We start from the raw sequence: 12,494 nt of genomic DNA on the forward strand, positions 1-12,494 counted from the left end.
TCATCAAAAACTGTCAATTACGACGTAGACCCTTTCAAAGTGTCCCTAAATATTTCTAAGACTAACTATTGCTTAGTCTTTTCCAGTTATATTTATCCAAACTACATTTCACAGAGAATTTGGAAAATATATGCCCATACGAGAAATTTTTTTTTTTTCTTTCTGATGGGTGTATGCAGCTGGAAAGTGTCTCACACACACTTAAACACACCTGAGAAGAGGCTGAGTTTCAATTACATCCCTGCTACTGCCAAAGTGAGGATTAGGAGTAGGTTACTGAAGGTTTGAATTACAGGGGATTAAGGGGGAGTGTGTGAGTAATTACTGCTAAAGACATCATAAATGTTTACCTCGACACACTGGACAGTGATCTGTCACATAACCTTATAATTCACTTGTATATTTTTTAGGTTGAACCTTGGGTTTAATAAGTTCCTTTCCCAGCCTCGAGTAAATAACTAGATCAAGGCTGTAAAAATACAACATGGGACACCCACAGTGGGGCTGCGTTCTGAGCTACAGCTTTTGCTGAGTGTGTGTTTGGAATGGGGAGGGTCCTCCATGTCCAGATGCAGAGATGGGACTGTTATCATTGTTAGGCAAAGTGGGTCATTTTGTCTGAGTTGGGAGAATTCTGAGAAGGTCAGCGAACCCACAGCTGTGCACTACAATTGTGTCTTCCTACATCTCTCCTCTTACTCATTTTTAAGCCAAACCCATCTACTTCAAAGGCAAAAAAAAACAAAACAAAACAAAACATAAGAACACTGCCACCCAACCCCATTGTGCAACTTGAAGCCTGAGATGTTTCCAGTGCACCTCTCTCTGGGCCAAACTAGAGATGATAATCACGCTTCTCCTGCTGGGTTTTAAACACACTCTTATCAAACACAACTAAACTTTTGTTGAACAAAACCAGATGTGTGCATGTTTGTGGAACACAAAGACATGAAGTGGAGCCATTTCTCATCAAATTCCCAGTTAAAAAGGTTTTGCAGGTTCATTGCTGCACGTTTAAACAGGACTCTCATTCTTCTGTTGAAGTGAAAGGTCGATAACCTTGGTTTTGAAAGCTTGATTAATGTTTTAAAGGCTTCTGGGGAAGCTGAAGTTTCTCAGTGCCAAAAGCATTTTGTTCAGATTTAGCGAGTGCTGTCTCCAAAAGCAAACAGCTTTTCCACACGAAAATTGATTAACTACAGCAATTATCCAGGCTACCGATGACTAAACCTAATAAATCAATTATATGCCTAGGAGAGTTAAACCTGACATTATAAACTTACTAAGAAAAACTGTTCTAATTCTGCAAGATTCCATTTTTGAAACAAAGTACCCACAAATACAAGAAATAATTTTTAAAAAAAAAAAAAAAAAAAAGAAAACTTTATTTATGAGCTCAAAACCTGAACTTGGACCTAAAGATTCTTGTGCAAAATAGAATTTCAGATCAACCAGAAATTTGGCAGGAAGCTAAGCACTCTTCTCCCACTCTCAGTGACCTGAAAGTATTACGCTTCAGTTGCAAAGCCACTGCTGGCTTATTTAGCTCTCAGTCATTGCTTCAGCCACTGCTGCAGAAGTAAGGAGATGTGGTCACGGGCCAGGGTCAGCTGTGGGGGATCGTCACTCCTGGCTGGGTACATGTTGGCGCAGTGAGAGGTTCCTGGATCGGGGAAAGAAAAAAAAAAAAAAAAAAAAAAAAAAAAGTGGATAAGGCATGCAAAAGAGACAAAAAAGAAAAAAATATAGATGGAAACAAGACTTCCAAGCACAATTAACCAGCAAATAAAATTAGAGTTGAACAAGTAAAGCATTGTTCTACTCTGATTTAGCCGTTTGGCTTATGTAATGTAAAGCAACCACAAACATAGTTCAGTCTCAGTGTGGACTTGTGTTTAAAAAAAAAAAAAAAAAAAAATCAGTGCAATCTGATGTACAGTTTGTAAGGCGTTTACTTAAAGAGGACCTCACTTCCAGCTTCACTGTTATATTGTTAAACTCTGTTTCCATGATTCACAGTTTAAAGAAATCTTTATCTTATGTGGGGCCTCCACTTCTACAAGCCTGCTGTTCCTTTGAGCCAACCTCTGACTGGCTGTCCCTCACAAACAGAAGATCTAAACAGCAGGTGGTTGTGGCTTCTGTGTTCACAGCCAGAGATGTATACCTGAGATGACCATATCCAGGACCACCGCTCTCACAGACATCATTTAAACAAAAAAAAAAGGACAATAGGGATGTTTAGAGCAGTGTGCAGCCTGACCTTTTGGTTAACAGGGACTATTTGGACATATGCTGATCTCATGATTTGAAACAGACATTTTCCCCACAAATGTGTATCCAGAGTCTAAAACAAACTTAACATAAAAATTCATTATGCATCATTTTTGTTCACCTTTGATGAAAATCGCAGGTAGGTCAGCTGAGATGTCCTGGGTGACCCCCAAGGCATGCCAGGGGTCAATGGAGCCATTGGGGAACACAATTCTGCTTGAGCGGATGTCATAAGCGCCGTAATACTCATTGGTCTGTGTGACAGCCTCCGCCACCTGCTCAGCACTGATGTTGTAAAAGTTTGTACACTGTTTCAGAAAATATCTGGATGGGAAGAAAAAGAAAAAACCCCCAATAAGAATGACAACTGAATATGCAATTAAATGTCTGAGCTTTACTGGCCATGTTTGGTGTACTCACACAAGAGGGAAGCCAGCGAACGGCTGGTTGGGTGAATCAGTGCTCTGGTAGAATCCAAATTCAGCACAGGTCTGGTAGACCCACTGTCTCCCTGTCAAGACATACACAAAAATCTACCCATGAACAGCATGTTCATTTCCTTGTTAGCATTATACACACTATGTTATTAGAGCCAGCATTTCTAATAATTATCTTAAAATCACCTTGAAAAAAAAAAAAAAAAAAAAAAAAAAAAAGTATTCATTTTCAGTTATTCAGCCATAATAAATACAGGAAACAACTTGACTGGAGCCTCAAGACAAAAGAGGTGGGCAGGGAAGTTTATGCAAGCGCATCCCAAAGACTTTTCAAAGAGACCACATCCTGTTCCTGTGACCCTCCACCCCACCCCTCCCACTGATGAAGTCTGAGCTGACAACAGAAACATGCGACCCTGGACAAAAATGCCATTTTTACTACAAAGTTATATATGTGAGCCCAACATCATGTGTGCATTTCTTCTTCTATATTATGTGCAGTATAAACCACAGGTGTTAAAGGGGATGCAGTGGTGCCAGATTCACTTCCCTGTTTTTAAACACATCTCCAGTGTGTCTTTAGACCGACAAATGGAATAGATTAACTCAATATTTCTTTTCTCTGCACACAGTCTCTGAACGAGCTATTGTGGTTTGCAGCCAGTTGTGATTCAGCACAGGTAAAAGCACCACCTCCAAGTAGAAAAGAACTGAGCTCCTGAATTCAGACCTAGCAGCTCACTTGTGTTCCGTTTGCTTTGGCATATAAACCTACAAAAACAGAAAGCGTGACGGCATACATAGCCACGGCAAAAGGAATGACTCGTATGACACTTTTGGCTGGAACTGGAAAGATATTCTGGGGCACATGTCGGGCTTAATTTAACTTTTTAAAAAGTGGATACAATATAGGAACTTTAAACCCTCGTGAAAACTTCGTTTAGAAAAAGCAGCATTATTTTGGGATGTTATGCCAGGATTTATTTAGTAGTAAAGTTAAGCAATACTCCCGAATTAGCTTTTTTCCTTTTATTTTGGTTGTTCAAATCCTTCCATCAGCATAGTAACCACATGCCAGAACAAGCCTGTGACTGTTCTATTCCATTTCCTAAGGCTACTGCAGTGCTCCTGAATTATTGTTGGATGACAGTGGAAAGTCATGATGAGACGTGACAGTTTCCCTTAAGTGCAACAACAAAAATAAACTACTCTACTAACAAAACAACAAAAGACAGCCTAAAATTGCAAGGTACAGAAATATCTGTTTCATAAGGACCACAAGCTAAAGCTAAATAAAAATGACCAAACCAAATACCACTTCCAAGGAAGACGCGTCCACACCCACCTGCTATTGGAGCTGGTCCATCCCAGGATGTGTTAGTCATGTCGCTGACGTATTTGCTGAAGCTAGTGTCCAGGCATTTCATAGAGGTGGTCTCCATCATGAGACGGGCCACAGCTGCGTATCTGGCGTAAGGGTCTCCCAGTGAGCTGTCAGTCATCACACTACACAGCACCTTGATGGTGATGTTGGTACCAGTAACACCCTTTAATGACATATCACAGCACACCACAAGGAAAAGAAGATTGTTAGGATGACATAGAAACACTGTTTTCTCAACATTGATGGCAAGATGTGCAGTTATATTATTTTAAATTTTTCAGAGCGGCTACTTTGGGTTATTATACCCTTGACCAAAGTTTCAAATAAATCAGTGTTTGCACAAATACAGGGAGGGACGGTGGCGCTGTTGTTAGGACTATCACCATACCGCACCACTCAAGGCCACACACCTGACCAGGGTGTACCCCACCACCTGCTGTGTGACAGCTAGGATAGGCTCCAACCCCTGAATTATTTAAGTGGAAGAAAATAGATGTGGAAATAATCTCTGAGCCATAACTTTAAGCTTTAGTTTGTAATATAAAGCCAAGAGTGAGGGTGAAAAAACAAAAAACAGAGTCACAGAGAGAGAATACCCTAATATGGTCACAACTAGCTGCAAGACCAGATTTAAGTTCCTACAATACAATACAATACAGAGTGTATAAGTGGATGTGAATAGGAAATCCTTAATCCCCATCCTAAAAGGTGGTCCCAACAGAAAGTGGCAGTTTTTCCAGTGGTTAAGTAGATGAAGTTTGGTCAGCATTTGTCAAACACTAAAACGCATGCTGGTATGGCACAATACTTGAGCGAGAAGTTGTGTTTGGAAAAGCAAACACATTTAACCTCCCTCCCACCCCACACCCCCCCAAAAACAAAACACATGATCAAGGTTGAATTAGAAATTATTTTGACTTTGACATTACCAGAAGGTCCAAAACAGCTCTTGAAAGGACCTTGCGGTGTGATGGCCTTCTAAATATTTTGTACAACCTCAAAAAACATAACATGAATATTTATTCATTTCATATGTGGACAAGGGCAGGGTATTTTAGAGTTCCCAGATGGTGACACTGAGATGAGGCCAACTGGCAAGAAATCCATCCTGTGAATCAGTTCCTGTAATACACACTAATCAAAGGCTCTTGTTGCTAATGCGCTCCACCTTTAAAAGGACAAATATTATCTTCACCCAATAGTTGTGATATTGCAATCTTAGACAAAGTAGTGAACAAAAAAAAAAAAAAAAAAAAAAAAAATTTAATTGTGAGGTGATAGTAGCAAGAATACCTAGGCACACAGGCCAGCAGCATGAAGTGAGAAAGAGTTCGCCCCCAGGCATCTTCTAACAACATGCAAGAATGTCTTCACAGGGCACTCTGGGATTTAAGGCGGTGAGAGACTCACTAGCAGCTTGACAAAAGAAGAAAGCTGAAAGTTAACTAAACCTTTCATCTTATGCAAATGAGAGTTAACTCTTGGCAGTTGTGTAGTGTTTCGCATATAAAAATTAAGCCGCAGAATAAGCCAGTAAGTTTATGTTTTACAGTCTGGATACACATCTGTGGAGGAAAATATCTGTGTTTCATTTTCAGTGGCCTGTTCTCTTTGGACAAACACGCATAATATATTCATGTCTTTGTCCTCACAAGTCTAGCCGTGTACAATTAGTGGACATCGTTGATGCAGTTTCTGTCACGTGTGGCGACCTGCTCCATGTATGCCCATTATGATCAGCACAAACACTGTGGCTTTTGAGTGGTTGCTGTCCAGCACTCTGGGTCCACATATACACCAGTCTAAAATTACACTGGCAATTTTGAGTGCCTGAGGGTATTAACATTATCAAGTAAAGCTACATCAAAAGCTCTACCAGAACCTGGATGGTGTCTTTATAGCAGTCAAGAGTCAAATTTGGAATACCCTACAGTTTTTGAACTCAGCAGCTACCATCTTAGCTAGAAAGGAAAAAGGAAGGGCTCAAATGATATTGAGCCAAACGAGGAGGACACATCTTCAGCACTCATGGTAAAGCAAGTATCAGGAGGCAGTCCTGTCCCCCACAGACATGTGCTGATGTGTTTAATTCGAGACAGCGCTACTCTGGTAAATGGCACATTCAGTGTGTCTCAATGCTTCCATTAGAGCGCTTTTTGACAGAGTGAGGCTGCAGGAGCAAACAGGTGGCAGTGATCAGGGTGGTGCTTACGTGAAAAAATGAACACCTAAGTGACCTGTGATTACCATCCCCTATTCTATGTAAGAAAAAAGAAAAAACAGAAAAGGAAAACAAACTATTTGTACTTGCGCTACAAGCTGTACCGTTACATAAGGTCCTTCTGCATTTTATAAAGCAACCTTAAGCATAAAACCACTGCTGTGACTCTACTGCTTGAGTTACACCTCACCCCGAGTTCTTACCCAAATTCCTCAGCGGTACCCAAAACCTGCTAGTTTTCTCTGCCCTTTGTGTCAGAGAAGGCAGCTGTGGGCTGTGCCTGTCTGCTAGCTCTGTGGACTATGTGGCCCGACGCTCCCTTCAGTTCTTTTATAAGCGTCTCTTTAGCTTGGGGCGACAGGAAACCAGAGAGACCAAAGGCTCTTTTGTTACTTTTTCACATCAGCTTATTGGTAACCGGACTCACGTCTCCGCCAGGCACCAGGGGGACAGAGAGGGGATGGGATGGGGAGTCACTTTTTTTTTTTTTTTTTTTTAAAAGAAAAGTGAGGAAAAGGTGAAAAGTACAGTAACCAAAGTAAATGACAAAAATCATGCACAATGGGACTTCTACTAAAAGGCTGTTCATGTTTACTGCTGTACCACAACAGAATGCTGATCACACACACTTGCATGGATTTGTATCCCGTTCCTGAAATCTTACAGAAAAGACTAGAAGTTGCTGAGGAAAGTTCAGACCGTGCTGAAGAATAAAAGTGCCAAAAAGCACCAAATATTGACTTTGAAGCTGATTAGCACTGGGAAAACTGTGTTTTATATACTGTATTTTTGCACATTGGACCCATTTTCCTAGCAAAATATAAAGATACAGGGGTGGCTTAAGATTCTTGCACATTACTGTGCATTTATCGTGACCACGGGCTTCATCTTATGCTAGAAATATTTCCACTAAAATACAAGCAAATCTCAGATAAAAAGCACCAGCACCAAACACCACCGTACTGGCTTCTTTCATTTAAAAACAAGTCAAACCCTCCCACCATCCACTGTTATCTACTCTGTTGACCTCCACTTTGCAGAGCAACAAGCCAGGCCCCACTTCTTATATAAACACACAGACACAGTAAGCAAGCAACAGGTCCCCGACGCAACCTTGGAAAAATTCTTCCGAGGCAATATCTCTGGGCCTCTCGCTGTTAGACAATGCAGGGTTTATCATGTTTCAGCACACTGCCCGGTTCCCTGTTACACCCCTGACTCATAGCGGTCTTGCATTCAACTCAGGCCCTGATAGCTACAAAGCCTGTTCAGTGCTTAGTCAGCACACATAAATCATGTCTTAATTAAAACATTCTTTCCATATCAGATGTCTTTTCACATCAAACGGTATCAAAAATACGTGCTTGGGCACATTTTGTAGAGCAGCTACACCCAAACACTACGCAAGCCATTTGTACTTACTGAACAACAGCTACAGATATGCATCTGTGCCTGTCCTACAGAGTCAACTGCAGGCATGTTGGTGTAAATCTTTATGCATGTGTTCTGTCCATCATTTACCGACCTCATCCTTAAAGGGAGAGCCTCCTCTTAACTGGACCAAATCTGTGGATCTATGACAATGAGAAAGCTCAGAGAAAATGGGCAGTAGGGGATAAATGCTGTGCCCTCTGCAAAATAATATCAAATTTTCCTGTAAGCAAGTGTTTTCGTTTTGTACAACTTCTAACATATTAGATGGTTATCATTTTTGGACTGAGGATATCAAGAAGCACTCCAGAAGCCACATGTCTGGCTCTTTCCCCCCAATACAGTTTGGCTTTCCCCTCACCTCAAACCCCCTGTTGTCTTCATTGTACTGGACCACATTCATGAAGTTGCCAGCCAGCGTTTCCAGGAAATAGGCAGAGTCCATGTCTGTCTGGATCTGTAGTTTGGAGCACAAACTGGAGGAGAAGAAACATGGGAATAGGGAAGGATATAAAGAAATTAGAAAAACCAGAGGAAAATAAATAAATAAAGGGGGGACAATAGTAAAGTGCTAGCCAACAGCATGTGTTTGGGTGTTACTTCCTATAATATGCAGCTAGAAGTAAATCCAAAGAACTGACTTCCCTTTTAATCAAGTATTCATTTATTCAAAGTCAATCCATGCAAATGATTAGGGCCGTCTGTCAAGCTGACAGTAATCACGGCAGTGATTGTACCTTACTGAGGTGCGTTTGTGGATGTACGTAGTTAAGTGTTCACTTTTCATTTTATTGGACTCAACTCCCTTGTGTGTGCAGTGAACCAAAACTTCCTCCATGCTCAAGCTGTGACGCAAGCGCTGCATTGCCTGATATTTTGCGGTTTTAAAGCTGGAAGCCTCCAAACCACCCCTGTGACCTCTGCCTGCAATGAGGACATGTCTGCATGAAGCAGAAATAAAAAGATGGGCAGGTTCGCAAGTCCCCATGACAGCATAAGTTCTGCAAAACTGCCCACGCCATTGAAGACGCCATTCAACACTGCTTATTTATCATGCTGACAGTCACTATAAGAACCTCAAATACAGGCTATAAAATAACATCAGAGGCTGCACACATGGCACGGGTAAGAATGACTTCATGTTTGTAACTGAGAATAATGGAAGTGAATGAAAAGAAAATAATGTAATAAGAGGGCTGAGAAAATAACCCAATAAAAGTAAATGCTGAGGCGTTTTTGTTTACTTACTCTTTTTAAGTAATGTTAAGCCTTGAAATCTTAGACAGCCACAGTAATAACAATAAACCCAATGATAAAGTGATGTAAGGAAATACAGTGAGACATTTCTGTGCGCAACCACACAGAAACCCTCCAGGGGCCCAGCTTCATCCAGAAAACTGAGGTAATACTTCTGGAGCTGTTGACAAGGCTCTGACCCAAGATGACCCTTGTTGCGCACGCACATGCGCGCACACTTTGGAAGAATCATCTGGTTCTCAATGTGAATAAGATCAGACTAGAGAAGTAAGGGGATGTCAGCTTTGCTGTGGTCTGCCAGACTGATCAGGAAGGCTTACTCTGTAATTGGCTGCAAACTGGACACTCCGTTTATATAACATGCCTCAAGTTAAGGGCTCCTCTGGTCACGGCAAATAACAAAACAGAAGGATCACTTCCAGAGAGCAAATGTAACCTACTTGAAGTCTTTGGTGATGTTTTCATAGGTTCTGGGGTCTTTCAGGCGTTCGACGAGGTCATCCGAAGCCTTTTTCACTAGCAATGGGCACTCTGTGTTCTCCGAGGCCAGCGAACGCCAAACAACCTCCAAGTATTCTGGGAAAAAAAAAAAAAATTAAAAAAAATTAAAAGAGAGAAAAAGGCAGAGGGTGCGTGGACACTTAAACCTGGGCTGCTATAAAAAGACCACAATAATACACACAAAAAAGAAAAAAAGCTCTTGGTTAAACATACAGGACCATTTTAGAGGCACCAATTTATCTTCAAAACAGCATGTGAACCCAGTTCCATTTAAATGTTTGAGAGTGTTTATTTGGGTTTCAGTGAGGTTGAAAGTGAAATGATGAGTGAATTTCACAGCTTATGAAAGTCTAAAAGCTCAGAGGAGAAACTCCACATTACACAATCCAGGAATTTTCTCCCCCCCCCTTCTTAAGTGAAAGCCAACCTCTTACCGGTAGTTTCTAACTTACTGCTGTGCTGTGCTGGAAATGATAACCACGAACTTACTGCAGGACAAAAGAGATGGCTGATGCAAGTACACCATTGGTCCCAGGTGTTTTGTCTCTCACATGTCCCTAAATCCAAAAGGAATGTCTAATGAATGTGTGCGATAGCATCTTAAAGACAGCACATGTGTGGGTGGAAGAGCCTAAATCCATGTTCAAAAGCTCCTCTGACCTCGATTCCAGCCTGCAGCCTTGCGGAGAAAAACAAAGGAGACGGCCAAATACAACACAGACACAGATAGAGAATGAGCTCTCATCTCTGATGTGTCTGAGCCTTTTAGTTCCGAGACACTGACCAAAGCTAGAAAATTTGTCGAGTGGTTCGATTTGATGCTTCATGTGTTGATGTGAGGGTGTTGATACTGCAGTGTGTTTTTAATGTGTCATACATTATATGAAACTGAATGTAATACTGAGAAGCACAACAAACAACACTTTAGCGTATCCTTAATGTGGTAATCCCGCTTTGTTTCCTGAATGCATATACATGTTCAAATCCTAGATTGTTTTAAATGGAGTTCGGCACATTCTAAAATCAGGACTAGACAACAATATTTAGGGCTTTGTTACACTGTTTGGGCTTTTTACATCATGTCTCTTCTTACCTGGAAAATTGACTGTGGCATAAACAGGTGCACTGGTGGCCACAGAGGCATGGACCAGGTGGGGGTATTTGAGCCTGAACCAAGCAGCCAGAGAGCCTGGGTAGGACCCACCGAACGCCACCCACTTCCTGTCAGTCAGCCCTCGGGCCTCGGCAATCATGGTGCGAAAGTGTGCTAGGTCAGCCAGCGCTTGACGACTGCTGAGGAAACGCAGGTTGTCTGTGCTGAGGTCCCTAAAAGAAAAGAGTAAGCATTCAGTATCAAACCACATTGTTCCATCTAGCGACTGGGCTACGGGCACACTGCAGTGCTGCCATCTAGTGGTGCTGATAAAACCAGCTGAGAAAATTCAGCTGGTGGTTTCAATGTAAATTTGTTCTGATCCTACAGTGTGCACAACCAGAGTTGGGGAAAACCTGCAAAGAGCTGTGCAAAGTGATTTAGCCATACTTAAGAGCACCTTGCTCTGGCAGAAACTTCCTGTGTAAAGATTCAAACTGAGGTTAACCACTTGAAAGGCACACAGCTCACTGGTGCATAAACAAAGGAAGCCTGACATTTTTAAATACCAGTTTTTGCACCCACAACATTATTTTTTATTTTGGTATAACATATTTGGTGTGCAGTACTGCTTCACTTCTGCATTTGATCATTTTTGTTCATGCTGAGCTGAAATTTAAGGAAGTCAGTTATTTTACTCAGCTACAGTTGACACATGTCCCTTAACCTTATCACATGCGGGTAATCGTGGAGTTCCTGTTCTAAAAATAGGCCGGCTTTAACTCACACTAAACATGGGATTTGAGAGCCACTCATTTATGCTACATGATTGAGTTGTTAGAGTCATTTGTCACAGGAAAACTAAAAAAAGATGATATAGTGAAAATGATCAAAATATTCTGTGTGTACGGCCATCTTTGTGAATTTTGAACCACGAGTCACAGCCCCTTCTGTCCGAGGGTTAAGACTTGGTTTTAGCGTTCAAGTTAGAATTAGGTTTCGGTTATGGTAAGGGTTTGCAGACGGTTAAACTTGAGAGCAAGAATATCAGGAATGCATTCATGTCAATAAATGTTTTCATAGCTTTGTTAAACCTGCTGAACCTGAAGCAGTGCAAACGTGTGTGTTACCCTCTGCACAGGGTGAAGCTGAGGGTTGGATACTGAGTTGTCAAGACGGATGACCACACAGACATAGAGATTTCTCTCATAAACAGGACATAAAGAGAGGGATAAACATACACTGTAGGGTGACTCTTTCCATAGAAGCGATGCTCCAGCATCAAGCAAAGTGCTCCCAGTTTCTCAGCGTAGGTGAGCCAAGTGCCACCCTCCATCCATGCTGGATTTGCTGGGCCCTCTCCCCCTATCATCAGAAACACCGGCCCACCAGGCCTGTAGAAGGCTTCATTTATAAAGTACCTCTGAGAGGGAACAACAAAGTGAGAGACATTCAGAAAGTAAAAAAAAAGAAACACATCAGTGGGGTTGCAGTAAAATGAGCCAAAAAGGTTTTATCTTTCGTGACAGATGCATGCATTATAACACATTTGTCCAACTGCACAAGATTAGACCACACAGTTAAATCAAACAAACGTCCATATAAACCAACATGTAGACCTGCCTGCTTCCACACTCTTGTGTCAGCGCCGTTGAAGTGATCCAATTTCTGTGTGAACCATTGCTCCTCAAACGGAGATCCCTGCTTGGTGTCCTGTGCTTCTTTAAACCTCCTGAAAATGGAGTAGCGACCCTCTCCAACAGCACAGAGAGACAGAAACACGGCTACCTGACAAAGGAGCACCACGAACGTGGGAAAAGCCATAGTGCTAATAGAGAAGGAAATAGTGAAGGGCATGTGATATAGTGCAGAGAAGTCATATGACAAGTTGTGCTA

At 41.7% G+C, this 12,494-nt stretch overlaps 1 protein-coding gene across 1 annotated transcript; it reads right to left on the minus strand.

Moving 5' to 3' along the window:
- Positions 1 to 330: 330 nt before the first annotated feature.
- On the minus strand, positions 331 to 12,451 carry prss16 (serine protease 16). The gene is made up of 9 exons (XM_040025167.1): positions 12,222 to 12,451; positions 11,840 to 12,021; positions 10,599 to 10,831; positions 9,445 to 9,580; positions 8,109 to 8,223; positions 4,057 to 4,258; positions 2,695 to 2,785; positions 2,396 to 2,598; positions 331 to 1,663 (listed from the first exon to the last, which is right to left on the minus strand). Exons 1-9 carry the CDS (start codon positions 12,420 to 12,422, stop codon positions 1,554 to 1,556), a joined length of 1,473 nt encoding a protein of 490 aa, XP_039881101.1. The 5' UTR covers positions 12,423 to 12,451; the 3' UTR covers positions 331 to 1,553.
- Positions 12,452 to 12,494: the final 43 nt, after the last annotated feature.

Source organism: Simochromis diagramma, unplaced genomic scaffold, assembly GCF_900408965.1.
Source record: "Simochromis diagramma unplaced genomic scaffold, fSimDia1.1 OVJJ01000348.1, whole genome shotgun sequence".
Lineage (NCBI taxonomy): Eukaryota > Metazoa > Chordata > Actinopteri > Cichliformes > Cichlidae > Simochromis > Simochromis diagramma.